The sequence below is a fragment of the Poecilia reticulata genome, linkage group LG7, assembly GCF_000633615.1.
Source record: "Poecilia reticulata strain Guanapo linkage group LG7, Guppy_female_1.0+MT, whole genome shotgun sequence".
Taxonomy (NCBI): domain Eukaryota; kingdom Metazoa; phylum Chordata; class Actinopteri; order Cyprinodontiformes; family Poeciliidae; genus Poecilia; species Poecilia reticulata.
In genome coordinates this window covers 2,736,277-2,753,951 of record NC_024337.1, presented here as the reverse complement: position 1 = coordinate 2,753,951, position 17,675 = coordinate 2,736,277, and the positions used below count along the sequence as shown (strand labels likewise).

The 17,675-nt window shown below is 38.2% G+C and overlaps 1 protein-coding gene across 3 annotated transcripts in view; it reads left to right on the top strand.

Moving 5' to 3' along the window:
* Positions 1 to 17,675, top strand: part of lamb2 (laminin, beta 2 (laminin S)) — a 48,514-nt gene that overhangs the window by 11,041 nt on the left and 19,798 nt on the right. For all 3 annotated transcript variants that reach the window (XM_008412797.2, XM_008412798.2, XM_008412796.2), the window contains exons 3-13: positions 5,797 to 5,966; positions 6,081 to 6,216; positions 9,048 to 9,121; positions 9,215 to 9,403; positions 10,907 to 10,970; positions 13,017 to 13,219; positions 13,334 to 13,454; positions 13,565 to 13,753; positions 14,208 to 14,387; positions 15,059 to 15,171; positions 16,959 to 17,038. In XM_008412797.2, the coding sequence (XP_008411019.1) occupies positions 5,797 to 5,966; positions 6,081 to 6,216; positions 9,048 to 9,121; positions 9,215 to 9,403; positions 10,907 to 10,970; positions 13,017 to 13,219; positions 13,334 to 13,454; positions 13,565 to 13,753; positions 14,208 to 14,387; positions 15,059 to 15,171; positions 16,959 to 17,038 (1,519 nt within the window). The remainder of the gene's footprint in view (positions 1 to 5,796; positions 5,967 to 6,080; positions 6,217 to 9,047; positions 9,122 to 9,214; positions 9,404 to 10,906; positions 10,971 to 13,016; positions 13,220 to 13,333; positions 13,455 to 13,564; positions 13,754 to 14,207; positions 14,388 to 15,058; positions 15,172 to 16,958; positions 17,039 to 17,675) is intronic.

Sequence of the window (17,675 nt, the reverse complement as noted above, 5' to 3'; positions counted from 1 at the left end):
CAGCTTTTTCAATAATTTTGCTGATGAATGGGAGTTTGGAGATCGGCCTGTAATTCTGCAGTAGGGATTTGTCTAGATTGTTCTTTTTTATCAGTGGTTTGATAACTGCTGTTTTCAAAGCCTGGGGGAAAACACCTGAAGARAGCGATGAGTTTACTATTTGGATCAGATCAGTAGCAACGACAGGCAAAACTTTCTTAGAGAAATGTGTGGGTGGGACATCCAGACAGCAGGAACCGGAGCTTAATTGACGTATAATTTCTTCTAGGGTTTTATAATTAAGTAGTTGAAATTGGGTCATTTTTCCTGCATTTGTTTTGTTTGGGCACAGCATTGGCACCGTCTTTGGAGTAGATGTGCAGATTAGTCCTCTGATCTTTAGAATTTTCTCTGAATAGAAACTGGAAAACCTGTTGCAGGCAGCATTAGATTGAAGTTCGGGTGGCAACGTCATCTGAACTTAAATCTGAACAAGGACAATGCAGCTGATATTACCGTCATTCCTTTAGAGTTATGATTAAAAATGGTTGCTATAAAAAAGAGTGAAACTTGAAATCATTCTTTTGCCAACTACCTCCCAAGAAAAAATATTGCTGTTACCAATGCTTTACATCACAGGAATTTCCACAGAATCTCAAGGAAGTGGGATTGCCCTGATTGCAAGTGCCAAGACATAACCTGGAGAAAACCAGTCCTTTGTTTTACACTTTGCTTCATGCAGAGAGTCTGGACCCTCAGCTAGTGAGAAACGATTGGTTGCTGGATGCGTGGACTCTGTTGAAGATTCAGATTTTACCCAGTCACTAATGCAGAAGTTCCCAAACTGTGAGGCGCGCCCCCTAAGGGGGGCGCCGTGCCATTGCAGGGGGGGCGCAGGAAGCTGTCTGGATGAAAAAACAAAACAAAACATGAACGCTGGATGCATTCGGTTTTTACCTTAGAATGGACAACTCTGTTATTCCTATGTCAATTTGACACAGTAGGGGCTTCTACACTTCCCATATTTGTGTCCTCTTTCACTTTTATCAGCAGTTAAAACTGTTTAATCTGTTGTCAACATGTCGTAACCTTTTTTTCTGAGCCGCCTTTAAACGCAGCATGAGCGCTACGACATTCGCGCTGGCGTGAGGCAGTGAAGGAGACATGCTGCTGCTGTGCAGAGCTACGCAGGTGTGTGTTAGAATTATGGCAGCAAACCAGCAAAACGCAAAGAACTTTTCACAGTTTTTCCCCCAAACTAACAGATTGTTAAGTAAAGCTGTTGGATGCAGGTAATGCTAGTTAAAAGATGACTAGCTAATATCAATACATCACCTTAAGCTTAACAAGTAGCCTGTAGGCTACCGATGCTGTTGTCTATGTCCAGCTACATACATTCATTTTGCCCCCCCAAAATGTTTCATTTAACAGAGACATTATTACTGCTTGGGGGGAAACTTCCACAACCTCAGTATGGCCTGGTCTGCTTGGTCACACACTGCTGTGGAATGACATCTCATTTCTCAACAAGCATTTGTTTCAAGTGAGCTAATGTGGTTGTTTTGGAATCAACAGCATTCTCTAGTTGATTCCACAAGTGAGCACCGGAGTTGAGACGCTCCCTCATGCAGCCCATCTTATTACTTCCAGACTCTAAAGGTGCTTTTCCACTAGACCACATCTAATCGGTACTGTCCCGGTCCGACCAGATTCATTTTCCATTAGCAAATCCAAAGCGGTTCTGTGTGGCTGTTCTTAGATACTCCACACAATTAAATTAATTTATGTGTACGCATCACTACCATACCCATATAGAAATATGTAGGTTACTTTTTAGATATAACTGTTTTTTTGTTGTTGTTTTTTTCAAGGTGGATGAAATCAAGCAAGTCTCTTAGAATAAATAGAAAAGTCACGCGTCAGTTTATGTAAACCTTTGGTTTCATCCATTTGTCCCTGCTTTATGAATTTAATTGTTATAATCCAACTTGGCTTAAAATATCTTGCTTTATTATTATAGTGACGCAGTTGAAGAAAATACATTTTCTGCATACATTTTCTTCAAGGTGCAGTTCAAGTAATGGCTCATGTTGTGTTTAGAAATCTGAAGACAAAAAGAAAAAGTCGCTCATATAAGAACACAACAAAAAACAAAGTCATTATACAAACATCAAATATCTGCTTCTGTCCTCACACACACACACGCACACACACACGCACACACACACACACGCACGCACGCACGCACACACACGCACACCCCCCCACACACACACGCACACAGGCCTAAACCTTTGAGTGCCGGCCAACAGTATCCAGGACAGATTTGATGTTGTGTCTGGATGGATCAGCCCTTTGTCTGGAGGGGAAGCTCTGTTCTCTCTCAGGCGTCTGCCCTGTTCTACTGGTGATTCCCACTCTTTCTCTCACACACTGACAGATAAAAGACAGGAGGAACAATCTATTTTACATGGACCATTTGGTTTTCTGTAGCCTTCGCTTATAATAATAAAAAATGTTGGCAGCTTTGGTTGTTGTCTTGTACATAACCACTAATAGGTGTCTTTTGTGGAGTCAGCAAGCAGAAGCCTGATGTTTGCATTGAGTAAGATGAGGGAGCATAAGCGGGTACGCTGTAATTAGGAATGAGCGTGCCTTTGAGCAGAAGTGGAGCACGTGTGTTTGCATAGATGCACAGGTGGGCAGCGGTGTGAGCTACCTTCATCTGCCTGGCACCAATCTGAGACTTTGCTTGTTGCAAAGTGTGTGTCGAGATTGTTGAAGGGTGTTTGTGTGAGTGGATGTGAAATCCTCCTCTGCACTGTTCTCAGCAGGCTTCATATCTGCAGCTGGCCGCTTTGCACTCTCAAGCTGTGGAAGTCTATGTTCTGCTGCATTGTAATCACAGAGAACATACAGACACGGGCTGCGTTTCCATTACAAATGTATGCAAAACTTTGTCTATTTTCCACTAGTGTTGAAAAAAACACTATTTTGCAATTATGGAGTTTCCATTAAATAAGAAACAAAATTAAAATCACAAGTGAATAAGTTTGTTAACACGATAAGTTATTAAAAAACATTCCATGCAGTCATCTTCCAACTACTAGTTTTCTTTTTCGTGGTCTGCACCAATGGCATTATCCGGTTGTTGATTATGTGACTCGTGATGTGAAAAAAGTGCTTACATTGCAGTTTAGTGAGAAAAAATAAATTGATACAGACAAGAAACCACCTCATCCTAGCAGCAAAACATTGTATCAAAAAACGAGTTTTTCCAAAATTTTGAAATAACAAAATGTTAAAAATGTTGAAAGGTGTGAATACTTTTGTAACTGTAGTTTTTAAATGGGTTTTGCAAAAACATTTCCTCCTTATTGTTTTCTATCCCCTTTTTTGTGGCTAGAAATGTTGCCACTTTGGTGAAAACAAAGTAGAAGTGTGYTTTGAAGTATTTCTTCTCAAACCTTGCAGGCACTTTCAGAGGAAATCTTAATGTACTAAGATTGTCAAATATGTTTCAGAGTCAAATTGTTTGCATAGCAGCAGCCTACATTTTACTTTTGCCAGGGCTGAGTTAAGATAAGAGACACCTGCTCTGGAAAGACTGTAGATCGACATCAGGAATATTGTACACTCTTCATGCTAATTAACTCTCTCTCTCTGACCTATAGGAGGATACATTCAGATTTATATCCGTTGTGTATCTTAATATTTATCTACCTTAATATATATACAATGAATATATATCAGTTGGATATATATCTGAATGTGTGACAGCTGCTGCTGGTTGTCATGAAAACTTATTAGGTTTATTTTAACTCCCACACATAGCCCGACTATGTAGTCACACCATGGCTCCAGTGGGACTCCCATCACTTTGGTTCAACACTGATATCGTTCCTGGTGTTTCTGTTACAGTATGATGTATCATGGCCAAATTTAGTGGACTTAGATTACCTCACTCTGATCTACTTTGGTATATTTCTGGATTTAGCTGGTAACTGGGCTTTGTTGTCACATCTGTGAGCTGAGTTTGATAACCCCAGATAATCCCTCTAGTAGTGGATGTTGTCTCACATTTATTAGACAGTAGTTGTCAAAGTGCAGACACCGGCGGGTTTTGACTTAGGTATTCTGGCTTGCTTCATTAAGTAGCAGAACTTGGGTGGACAATAAGGAAAAAGCAACAACATAAAAATGTCAGTTGAACCCCTGACATGTTTTCTTATTTCTTATTTTATGTCCATATAAAGCTGAGTCCAGTGAACCCTGTTTCTTAACTCCTGCCATCTTAGCACAATGTTCAGGAGGAGCAAGGCAACTGTCATGGTCAGAGAGTGAGAACTCGCTGTGGGACAGGGTGACGGTCTTTCCGAAACCACACACACACACACACACACACACACACACACACACACGCGCACGCACGCACGCACGCACACACACACACACAAATAAAAATAACCAAACTCGTAAAAGCGCACAGTGCAACCGCAGGACTATACACAGAGTAAAAACTTGTGGGTAGGTTACCCTGTTTCTTATGACTGCAGGAGGGTTAAACAGTAAATCCAGGAACAAAAAAAATTTAATTTGCAAAGTATGTGGAAAAGAGGAAATGCAAGCAAAAACAAAACATGCGTGAATCCCAGCAATGCATAGCAATGCAGCTGACTACTAGTTCCAGTCACAACACTTAGGAGAAACAGCAGGAGTCAACACAGACATCCATTACATTAAATTTATTGTGTTTCTATATAGATATATTTTTCATTTATTTATTTAACTTTGATTTATCCAGGAAGTCATTATTGAAATTATGCTGCTGCCTATCATTGCAGCAAAATAAAACTAAAGTTACAAACATTCCATATAAATAACATCCACAAAAACAAGTTTTAACTTATAATACATACATTCCACTCAATTAATGTGATTTTTTTCCTTTTATATTGTAATTTTTATACTTATTGTAATGTATATCATTACTAATTATGCCATATTGCACATTCCTATTTGTGACTATGTGCCTTTAGTGTTTAAGGACTTTTTCACGTTCAGAGTCTTAAAAGCAACAACACACTACACACACAGTTGACACCTATGTCTGTGTCAACTGATTAATTATGGACTTACCAGAGTCTTTAGGTATTCTATCAGGACTACCAGGTGTTTTCCCACTTGATAGCCCAGTAGATTTCAATTGGGGACCAGAATTGCAACATTTGTTACATTTTCAGCTGGTGCGGTTTGCTTTCACACTGCACTGTGTCAAACAAACCAAATCGTTAAAAAACCCTGTTCAAAACCTTGCTAAGCCCCATGGTAGGGGAGTTTGGACATTGTGCCCCAACCAGTCAACCAGTGGCCTACCATGGTTTAAGTTAATATTTTTTTTTTTATCCTTTGTTCACATACTGACCATTCTACGCTGCCATTGTACTTCCAACCATTTCACCAAAGAGATTCTTTAACCCGACTTTTCTGTATAAAAGCAACCTATAATAAATAAACAAAAAATGCTTTCCCTGGTTGAGGTGCAAGTAAAGCCTGATGACCCGCCAGGCTTATAATACTCAGGTAGAAACCCAGCATACAGTATGCATTTGAAATGCATTGGAATTCACATCAACCAAACCAAGACCTAAGTTTGTAGGCAGACCAAAGTTCACTTTTTTGGTCCTCATTGGAGCGGAAAGGAGAAGACTAATTATTTGCCAGCTTATGAATGTCATAAAGCTCTGTTTTCAAATGATGCCAGTACTGTTTCCTACATTTTTCTTTTTGATCCATGGCTGGTTTCTATCCCTCCAGGCCTGGCTGCCACAGTTGGCCAGGAACCAGACCAAGCCCACGGCTGTGCCCATGGCAGCTGTTATCCAGCAACTGGGGACTTGTTGGTTGGAAGGGAAAAAAACTTGAAGGCCTCGTCCACTTGTGGCATGAGAAAGAAGGAGCGGTATTGCATCGTCAGTCACCTGCAGGTGAGGGTTTATGACATTCCCTATAGGATCTTTTTACTTTTGTTTGTTTTTATTTGATCCCTGAATTCCCTCTCCTCTTGTCACTATATTTGATGCTGTCCTGTCCTGCCACAGGATGAGAAGAAATGTTTTGAGTGTGACTCCAGACGACCATACGACCCAGTCTACAACACCATTAATCACCGGATAGAGAATGTTATCACCACCTTCAAACCACATCGGAAAAAGTCCTGGTGGCAGTCAGAGAACGGTTAATGGATGCTTGTGTTTTGTGTTTTAACTAAACCGCATAAATTACAGAGGGAGTGGTAAATGAAATTGATTTTGTGGCTACTTTTGGGTACTAGAAGTTAAATCTAAGAATGGATAAAAATGAAAAGGGATCGAGGGAAAGATGACAAGCTGTATTTTACAACTACAAATCTGAAGCAACTTGTAGCTGTAGAGAACTATAAATGTTTCACATAAAGACACCGTGGCCAACATCCTCCCTGGAGCTTCAAGCTCAGCTTAATAACAGAGCAGGTCCAGCCGTGGCATCTCATCAGAGGAAGGGAAGGAGGAAAGAAGATTAAAACCAATAGAAAGATAAAAGTTAATCTAGAGGGAATAATTAATAACCAGTTAGATACTGTTTAGACAGTGAAGAGAGTCATATTAGAAAAAAAATTGCAAATTTTTTTATGACTAAATGCACACAACTTGTGTCCAATCTCCATTTTTTTTTTGATCTGCTGAAACAGATTTGTGCTGATTCTGATTATTTTAAAAGCGATAATATTAGAAGATATCAGAACAGTATTCAAAAAATGTTTTTCCTTTTCTGGCCCAAATCAATAATCCAAAATCACTTCAACGGTTTAAGAGTAATCCCTTTTAAAATGTCTTTTATAAAACCACTATAATTAAATTATAAAGCTGATATTTTAAAGGGGCATTTCAGTAAATTAGAATATAGAAAAGTTAATCTTGTCCAGTAACTCACTACACAAGTGGAACACTATATATTTTTTAATTACACACAGACTGACATATTGGAGCCTTTATTTCTGTTAATTATGCTGATTTTATGCTTTCGCCAAATAAAAACACCATGTTTAGATTTGAATTTTACATCAGACTATCAAAAAAGTATTTTAATACAAAATACAGAAACTTGTGAATACCTGCTTAAAATTTTTGTTTTTTTTTTCAAAAGGAACTTTTAATTTGACAAACAACCTTATTGGAACCCATATTCCGATTTTCTTAGCTAGTCTATTCCTAACATAGCAACTTCTATGTGTATTTTCTTCAGAATGCACATCTTTAAGTTTAAAAAAGCTTGCTGAGTTGATCAAATTCATCAAGCAAGTTTAAAGTTTGAAATAATAAAATGGAACAGCTTTGCTGCACTCCCTGTATTCTTCCTGTAATCTTCTGACCATCTTCCTCTCTCACACACCCTCAATGAACCAGACATTTCTTTAGATTTTGTAGAAAATACTGTTTTCTTTTTAATAGTTTTTAAAAAATCCATCCACCCAACCAAATAGATTAATGGCAGAGCAGATACTGCTTCCAATATGTCATGCCTCCATACAAAATGCATGTTTCTATGCTTGACCGACAGCAAGTATATTTAACTACCATATTACAAAATAATGAAAGGTTTTGCTGATCTCAAACAGAAAAGAAACAAAATGGTAAAAAGTTCAGATTCTAACAGTTCAGATTTTAAGCCTTGTTTCTTGCATGGTTTAGCAGTTCTTTGTGCTTCACTATAAAGTCACAATCAAATCTCTGTGTGCACACAGCTGTCATGGAAAAGCAGGAGTATAAATAGGTTGTACTTCCTGTGCTCCTTTCAGTCTCATTTGGTTGCTTTCTGCTTCTATTCTTGTTTTTGTTACATGATGTTGGCATCAGTAGCAACCCATGGTTTAAATAATTGGGATTAGATGGGAGGTTTGATTTCCCCTAAGACGTGAAGTAAAAAAAAAAATCAAAAAACATAAATGAAACATAAAAATTATCCTATAAAGCAAACACATACAAAGTTTCTGGAGTGACTGTGTTAAAAATGTGGGTTTGTTCCTAAAAACAAGGTCACTGATGGGAAACTTGCTCTCCTATTTATGATACGAAGTGATCAAATACCAAGCTTTGTGCAAACTTGTTTTACTAATAAATTGAAATAATGCCCTGGAATCCTGCTTTTAAGGGGACAATATTATGTGTTCACCAGGCACACAGTGCCATTCTATAGCACAATCAAGTAACTGTGTTAATTAACTTCAGCGATAAAAATTCAGTACATATCAAATATGACTTAAAAGAAATTTGACTTTGTGGTTTAGCACCTTCAGGTACAACATGGTGCCTCTATTAATCCTTTAGCAATGTTTTTACCAGCATTTCACAGAAGCTCCTGTAATAAGAAGCTCAGCTGATGGGTGGTTCCACCAGGTGTTTACTAATTGCTGCTGGCTAGTCTTGAGGAGTTGAGTGGGGGAGTCAAGTGGAGGGCTGCTCTGTGAGGTGAAAGCTCAGAAGCTTTCACCTCACATTGAAGGTGGTGCTAGATCCACCCAGGTGTTTTGCACAGCTGCATGGTTGCCATGCAGATGAAAGGATTTATGAAATATGCATGATAAAATCAAAGCAACCCTCCAGGTATGTTTTTGATTAGAATAAATACATTATAACTGTAATCAAACTGTAATCAAAAAGTCAAATTCACACAATAATGCCCCTTTAGAATTTTTTTAAAGTTATTTGCTGCATGAACATATACCACCTTAAAAAAAAACTATTAGAAGCCCAACATTAATGTACACGATGACTGGATATGAATGGCTAACCAGTCTTTTTTCAGTCTCTGTCATATTGTTATACAATTTGTAGCTATTATGATTAGTGATGAAAACTAATCATAATAGTTTTAATCACTAATCTGATGCAGTTTTTCACTGCATCAGTGAGAAACGTCTGATGCAGATGTAAAGCAGTGTGATTTCCATTATAATTTTTAATTCTAACCACTTGAATGGAAGAAATGTTTTGACTATACCTGACTTACTAATGTTTTCTTTCTCTCAGGAAAGTCAAATGTTTTTATTGAGTTGGATCTTGAGGCAGAGTTTCATTTTACTCATCTGATTATGACATTTAAGGTAAGATCAAGGTACTTCACTCACTTACCTGAAACAAATTAGAGTTAGTGCCAGAATACAAAAAAAAAAAGCATTTCATTTTTTTTCTTGCAGACTTTTCGCCCTGCTGCCATGCTTATTGAGCGATCAGCAGATTTTGGTCGAACCTGGCAGATCTATCGCTACTTTGCTCATGACTGTGCTGTTTCCTTCCCTGGAGTCTCTACGGGTCTTCTGCAAAATATCAACGATGTGATCTGTGAGTCACGTTACTCTGACCTGGAGCCGTCGACAGAGGGCGAGGTAAGGCCCACTGGTGCTTATAAAAACATATTTACATGTTGAAGCCCTGCACGGCCTCTAGTGGGTTGTCCTAGGAATGTAAAAAGCTACATTCAATGAATGAATATTACCATTATATTCCAGATGTAGCTGTAGACCACATGTTGTGGTCATTGGTTGATAACAGCAAATTGTAGGGCATTTTATCCATTTGATTGCTGTGAATGAGAAGGTTAGACATGTGGATGTTTATGATCGCGGCAACCATTTTGGATTTGGATCTTTATTGGTGGGGGAAAAAAAATCCCAACCACAATTTAGTATTTTGAACATCTGGAGAGCTTTCTATTAATTTCATTTGGCTTTTGAGTTTAAATCAAGCAAATTTACAATTATTTTTTGGTTGCTATGGTTATTAAGCAATTAGCTTTGGTCTGCTTCTGCAGTTGGAAAAGGCTAATAAAATGGGCAGATGCTTAACTTGTTGAAATTAAGACATAAATGCATCAATAAGTAAAAGGAAAAACATGGAAACAGCATTTTAAAAACTTTAATTTATATTATTTTATTGTATTGTATTTTTTCTATTTGCAAAGCATATTTCAGCAACAAGGCTCTTGCAGGCAAAGTGCTTTACACCATAAAAACATAACATAGTAGCCACCAGTTATGAACAAGCAATAAACATTACATTTTGTTAAATACCATCATCAAGATTATCAAGCAAATGTACATCAAGCATGTTGATCAATGTTCTAATAATGAATCAAAAGCAACTCTAAACATGTGGGGTTTTCTACTGTGTTTCAGCCCTTATGCAGTCTTCTGGAAGTTTGTTCCAGAATTGTGGTATATAGAAGCTGAATGCTGATTCTGTCCGATTTATGTCCCTAAATGTATAATTAATTGGAAATGAACTTCAAAAAAATATTTTGAAAGTCAATTAAATGATAATGGGTTAAAGTTCTCCTTTCTCAATTAATTGGTGCATTTTAAGTGTATGCCATGTCATTTATAAATTTCTGTTTTTATTTTTCAGTTTTGGTCCTCCATACAATTGTTTATCAATTACTTTACCGCATTCTTAAAACATAACTTGAAGGAAACACTTATCGTCTTGATAACAAATTAGGGAGTTACTTCTATGTCCTCTGTCTCTTTGCTTACCTCAGCACAAAGCCTCATGTTCTTCTGTTTAAGGTTGAATTGATACTTAGAAAGTAGGGTCCAAATAACTGCAGTTTTTAAAAAGTTGTACATTTTATTTTCCTTACTTATTTGGGCCATTAAGTTTGGGAGAGCGCAGCATGCCACATTAAAAACAGTTTGTGTGGAGAAGACATTAAAAAAAAAGTTCCGTTTTTAAATGAGCCCTAAGCATATCAAAGCATAACCACCATCTCTTGTGCTCAGATCAAATGTACCATTTAAGCCTTTCTGGATCTGTGAATATTTGGGCTCATGGTGCCCAAATTAGCTCTAACAGTCATATGTGAGGGGATAATGTGTGTTTTCCTGACCTAGGTCATCTACAGAGTGTTGGATCCAGCTATCAAGATTGAGGATCCATACAGCCCCAACATTCAGGGTAGGTCCTACTTCCTGCTCATATTGGGATAAAGTAAAACAGCTGTGTTTGAGAATGTATGTGATGTATATTAAAATTAAATAAGTTACTTTAAATAAAACATTTCAAGCCATTTAACACCATTGTAGACTACCAATGTCTGGGGTTGTTAAACATTTAGAGGAATAAAATATGTTGTTGACTTAAAACTGCAATAATTAACTTTTGTAAAAAAAAATGTTTTTACATATTTGTTAAACTATCGTCATGTCCTCATAATGTGACAAATAATCTGTGAAAAGATTATTGTTCCTGAGCTGCTATTGCAGTCTGAAGAAATGTACCACTCCCAACCAGAAACAACCAATCAGAACCAGGAAGAAGAGGAGGATAGCAAGGGCAGAAAGTGGCTCACAAATTTGCTTGATTGACTGCATTAAGACTCTCCTCCTGGCTCTGATTGGTTGTTTCTAGTTCACACAGAGAGATGGCAGAGGAGCTCACTTTTTTATTTTATTTTTGTCACCAATTATCTGTCTCATACAGCCTGTCATGACATAGTGATGGTGTCAATATATATATGTAAAAATTATTTTTAATAAAAGTTAGCTTTATTGACCCCGTTGAAGTTGTGTCAGAATGGAGGAAAACCACAGAGGAAACCCACCTGAGGAGTTTTGCCTTTTCCTTTCTGTGTTTCCATTTGTCACCGTAAGTCAAACTCCAGCCAACACATATAGCTGCTGTCATCCGGCTGTGACATATTACAGACAGACAGCCAGTCTCTCTGGGCTGTGAAACATGTTCYTGCTGAGTCGAAGACATGGTGCGATGGGAAAAGCAGCTGTTTCTCTCCCACACAACCCTCATGTTTAAACTGGCAGGACTTAAGAGCTGTTCCCAGAAACCCCTGCTTTGTTTCCAGCACAGCAGCCAAGCCTGTCATCCTCTGTTGTGAAATAATTCATTGGAAGTGGCACGCAGGAAGTCATCTAACCCCCTCACCTCAAATGAATCCATATTTATGGGCATGTGGTACAATTAGTTAGTGTACTGTTAATGCCTTTTTGGACAGGATTCCTGTTTGTTTTGAAATTGGTCAAGTTTGTTTGATGATTATATTAACTTATTGACTGAAGTTTTATTATTATTGAAATAGAAGAACTGTCAAAAAGGAGATGACCAAAGCTTTTTGTTTCATCCAAGACACACATGAGGGTCAGAGTCTTTTGTCCTGAACATTGAGWGTCATCTGAGAACAATCTTTTAGTCACATTCTTAAGGCTTGGAAACTCAGTAGTTTAGAAGTGCATTAAAAACTAACTACATTTTATAAGGGGTGCRCTGATTGCAGTTTTCAGGCCAATCTTTAAAAAGCCTAACCTGCTAGTTTTTTATCTGAAAGGGCCCTAAATATAACTACAAAGTTTATAAGCCCTGAAAGTTTTCTGTGAGCCTGGGATCAGTACCTTGTGATGGTCACTTCAAAACATTGACTTTGTTGCCTTAAGCCACATATAATTTAAGAGACCCCATTTCTGCGACTGCAAGCTTTTGGCTTGCAGTCGTTTGGCTTGCAAGGTTCCCCTGTTTGTCAACCCAATATGAATCCAAAAATCTGTCATCTTTTCTTTATTGCAAACTGTAATCAGGCATCAAACATACATTTATCTTTTGGTCTTACTATGGGACAGTATATTCTTGGGAAAGAGAGTGGGACCAGAAATAACATATTTCAAAGGAGATCAGAAGGATGGTGGGTTTTTGGACAGGACAGCTGTACTGTTGCAGCAAAATGTCTCACTCCTTTCCCTCAAAGATTGAAAGAGCATAAATATGATAACCTTGATATTTCTGACTTACCCTCTCCAAAAGGACAAAGAGCAGATAGTTGCATAAGTGAGCTAAACACAGAATTCCATTGCTGTCTCTGTAAAGGTTTCCATCTGTCCAGAAATGGCTCTGCAATGGAACAGTATGGCATGGCACTAGGAGTCTTGGTGCGACTCTAATCTTAATGTTGTCTCATGATCATGTTTCTGACTCTAAATCCATTATTTCATTCAGACCAACTGAAGATCACTAACTTAAGACTGAACTTCACCAAACTTCACACACTTGGAGACACYCTGGTGGACAACAGAGCTGAAATTAAAGAGAAATACTACTACGCCATATACGAACTTGTTGTACGTGGAAACTGCTTTTGCTATGGCCACGCCTCTGAGTGTGCACCCATTGAAGGCATCAGGGACGACATAGAAGGAATGGTAAGTGCTGAGGATTTACATCTAAAGCATTTCAAGCATTTTACAACTCCTTTTTTCCCCCCATCCATATTGATTGAATTTTCTTTTACTCGGGTCCGTCTCAACTCTTTCAAGGTTCATGGCAGATGTGTGTGTAACCATAACACAAAAGGTTTGAACTGTGAGCAATGCGGTGATTTCTACAATGACCAGCCTTGGAGACCAGCTGAGGGCCGCAACACACACGCTTGCAAGAGTTAGTCTTCACTCTAGATATAAATGATAGTGTCTGCCATAGTAAAATCTTGGGAACATTTCTTGAGCTGTGGCTTGTTTTTGTCTGAGTAAATATGTCTTCAAATTCAGAGTGTGACTGCAGCGACCATTCAGATAAGTGTCACTTTGACATGGCGGTCTATTTGGCCACTGGAAACACGAGTGGAGGGGTGTGTGATGACTGCCAGCACAACACAATGGGCCGAAATTGTGAGATCTGCAAACCGTTCTTCTACAAAGATCCCACAAGGCACATAAGAGACCCCCGTGTTTGCATAGGTGAGTGTGTGGATGGTAAATAAATAAATTTGTAACGGGTCTATAAAAAGATATTGTTGGATATGAATAACATTCATGTCGTCTGTTGAAGTTTGAAATGATTGGATCCAATTTTACCCAATCGCYAACATTTGGTTATGATGTGTGTAATACCAGATGTGCTATGAAGCGTCCTAGAAATTGCTAGAAACAACCATCCCCAACTGCRAAAAGAGAAGTAYTSAGCCAAACGACATCTTTGCCAGCAACAAAATGTCTTAAACATTCCTCTTATGAACAATACGCTACAGAAAGAACAAACCRGAACTAACATATCAGAGGAACTCCATAATACTACCACCAGTGGAAATCGCACTAAGTGCACATAAGAAATAGAATAGATCTTTAGATTTTCTCAAGCTGTAGTTTTGACTGACAAATAATAATAATAACCAGGACACATTTGCCCTTCCAGCTTGTGATTGTGACCCAGATGGCTCAGAGAATGGAGGACTGTGTGACAGCCACACTGACCCGTCGCTCGGCATGGTGGGAGGCCAGTGCCGTTGTAAGCCTAACGTAGTAGGGCCACGCTGCGACAAGTGCAAGACCGGCTTCTTTGGCCTGAGCRCCAACAACCCTGTGGGATGCCAACGTGAGTGCAGTTTTAGTTTTCTTATTTGATTGTCTTGGARAAATYTTTGCTTTTTGATTGTAATGTCTGTGAAGGTAAAATATAYGGTAACACTTTATTTGAAGGGRGGTGAATAAGACTGTCATGACACTGTCATAAACATGACATAACACATGTCATGAACATGAATAAGCCTTCATGAATATTTATGACTGTTGTCATAAGGCGTCATTCGGTAAATTATGACACTTAATACAAAGTTGACATTATTCAAAATGTCTTTGTTATGATAACTTGACATTAACCAAGAAATCATTACTGATATAAATTTGTTATAAAAGTATTACGGTGAAAAGTATTATGTTATTAAARRTAAATTTATATCAGTAATGATTTATTGGTTAATGTCAAGTTGTCATAACAAAGACATTTTGAATRATGTCAACTTTGTATTAAAAGTGTCATAATTTACCGAATGACGCTTTATGACAACAGTTATAAATATTCATGAAGGCTTATTCATGTTCATCACAGGTGTTTATGAAAGTGTCATGTCAGTCTTATTCACCCTCCTTCAAATAAAGTGTTACCAAATATACAGACTATGTTTGTAAGGAATGTAAAAAATAYCTTAACTAGTTATGTATCTGTGACTTTTTCTCCTCTGTAACATTTTTTTCTTCATCCTCAAGCCTGTCGATGCGACTCCAGAGGAACCGTGTTGGGCAGCTCCATGTGTGACCCATTCAGTGGAGACTGCATCTGCAAGCGACTTGTCATCGGACGCTTCTGTGACCAGTGTCTAGTAAGATAACACAAAACATTATTTCAGGCCTTGGATTTTTTAGTATTTAATTTCATTAGTCATCAATAAAATAAGTTATGTATCTTTTGATAAATGCTTCTGTTTGTTTATGTGTAGGTCTATTTATCTTTGAAAAATAATTTCTCTGTTACCTTTATTATTAATACTTTTTTAAAGTTAGGTAGACTGAAAAGTTGTAAACTACAGAASCACATTCAGCTGAGTTTGATTGATGCTGAATGAAGTGTATAGTATTAAAGTAAATGCACCAAATGAAGCTTTTTAGCAGTGGCTCATTTACAGTGCCTTTAAACCAATAATTCATGCGGTGCTGAGGTGGCGCAGGGGTTAAGCACAACCCACATATGGAGGCCTTAGACCTCGATGTGGCTGTCGCAGGTTAAATTAACAGCCTGGTGACCTTTGCAGCATGTCTTCCCCTTTCTCTCATTACCCACTTTCCTGTCAATTCACTGACAAATAAAGGCCACTAGAGCCAATAAAACTTCTCAAAAATAATAATTCGTGTCCCTTGACCATGTGCATTTTGTCATCTTCAAACCACAATCTGCAGTGTGAAAAAAGGTGCTCTGGTYGTCATGCTGCTGGGATGCTTTTATTACCATTCAGCAGTACGTTTATCCCAAAGCATCACCTTTTTACCCAAAGTGCCTTCTTGAACCCGCAGTGTCCAGCTGAGCTTCTCAAACCATTTATCAGTTCAGCACTCCTAACAACGTTGTAAATTAGTTTACGTAAAAACATTCTTTTGGTGATTTCCTGAAGGTGGAACATCAGAAAGAGCAGGAGTTTCTTAATGCGACTGAAAYCAATTTCAAAGAATCAAAGGTTTTAAGCCATGTTTGATATAGTCATCATTTTAACCCTTTAAGGTCACTCACAAACTCTAACAAACATGCTGCTAGTCCAAAAATCTCGCCRAAAACGYTTCTAGTAAAATCCAAAACGTCAATACAATCGGTTCTCTTCCTGTYTCCAAATCTCTCTCCAGAGCCGCTGTTTCACTGCGTCTCTCACTCTACTCTATTTTGTAGACAAAATTTTACAAACTGTGAACTTTTTCTTTCCACTTCATAAAACTCCAGAAAAATATGTTGACATTTATGCTTTTTAAAAGGACAAAATGTGAAAAGTTTTAAGGGTTGTGAATATGTTTTCAAGGCACGGTAACAATCATGTAGACATTTTTGTGTGCCTAGCAACCCAAGCTGTTAAACAGTGACGAGCCTTCTGTTATAATTCAACCCCTTGTCCTGAACCTACTCAGCCAGGAATAGCATGGGCAGGAATCTGAGCTCCTGCCTGGGTCATGGSTCTAAATTTAGCCGAGGGATTTAAGGTTTGTCCGGCTGGTGTGAGTTACAGTGGTCTTAAAATGGTCAAACCTTGATGTGTTCCGGGTGTGTGGATCCGGTTGATAAGCCTGATTTATGGTCTTTTCTTACAGATCTGAACTGAGCATGTGATTATTTCATCATCTTGTGTAGAACTCGCATCATTTGGCAAAGTACAATAAAAATCTGGTGACTGTTTACATACTGTGAACTGTTCTTGTTTTCTAAGAAARCAGATAAACTTTAATAATGTTCTCAGAAAGAGAAGTAGACTTTCTATGAAGTCTACTATATGTAGCTAYATCCTGGTAAACTGTTGTTGCTCTATCTGCCTTAAAGTCTCACTGCAGGAAAAGTGTTGCAGCTGTTCAACTCTTTCTTCTTTTTGTGTCTGTCAATCATTGCCTTCTCTCTATCATCATATAACTCTAGTCCGAACACTGGGGGCTGAGCCACGACCTGAACGGATGCAGAGGTTGTGAATGTGATATTGGAGGGGCGCTCGACAACCAGTGAGTGGCGCCGTAAATTCAATCAGAAATCRATTTATTCTTTGACGATTCCATTCAGGTTCTGAACATTTTCCATATATGTGTTGTATTTCCAACATACAATAATTAAACTTGATTTATCTCTATAAATTGAATTGTGTTTACATTTACTGGAATTATTCTGCGGCATGGGGCAAAAAATAAATATGCCCCAGTTTCCCAAATTTTAGGAGATCGGCAATCAGTCAATACTTGAATGTRAAACCGATCTTATTCACCAATCTCATCTACCTCCACAAAGGTCTGAAAATCAGTCRCTGCCCCTTTTTGCTCTGTCGTAAAAGAGGTTTGCCTGGCYRACCTGGCCACCAGGTCACGTCACACATGTGCCTGGTTAACAACAGCGAAGAAAGCTTCATGGAAAAACTGCAAACATCACAAATCTTTCATGATATATTTGAACTGTAGTATTTATTGCTGCCAAACACAATATGTAAATCTTGATGCCTATCTGATGTCACCATAGTTTATATATAATGTATGTTATCTTGTAACCGTCCCATTTCAACGAGTYGTATAAAATATCTGTTAAAATTAGGAATCGTGGGCTGCACAGTGGCACAGTTGGTAGAGCTGTTGCCTTGCAGCAGGAAGGTTC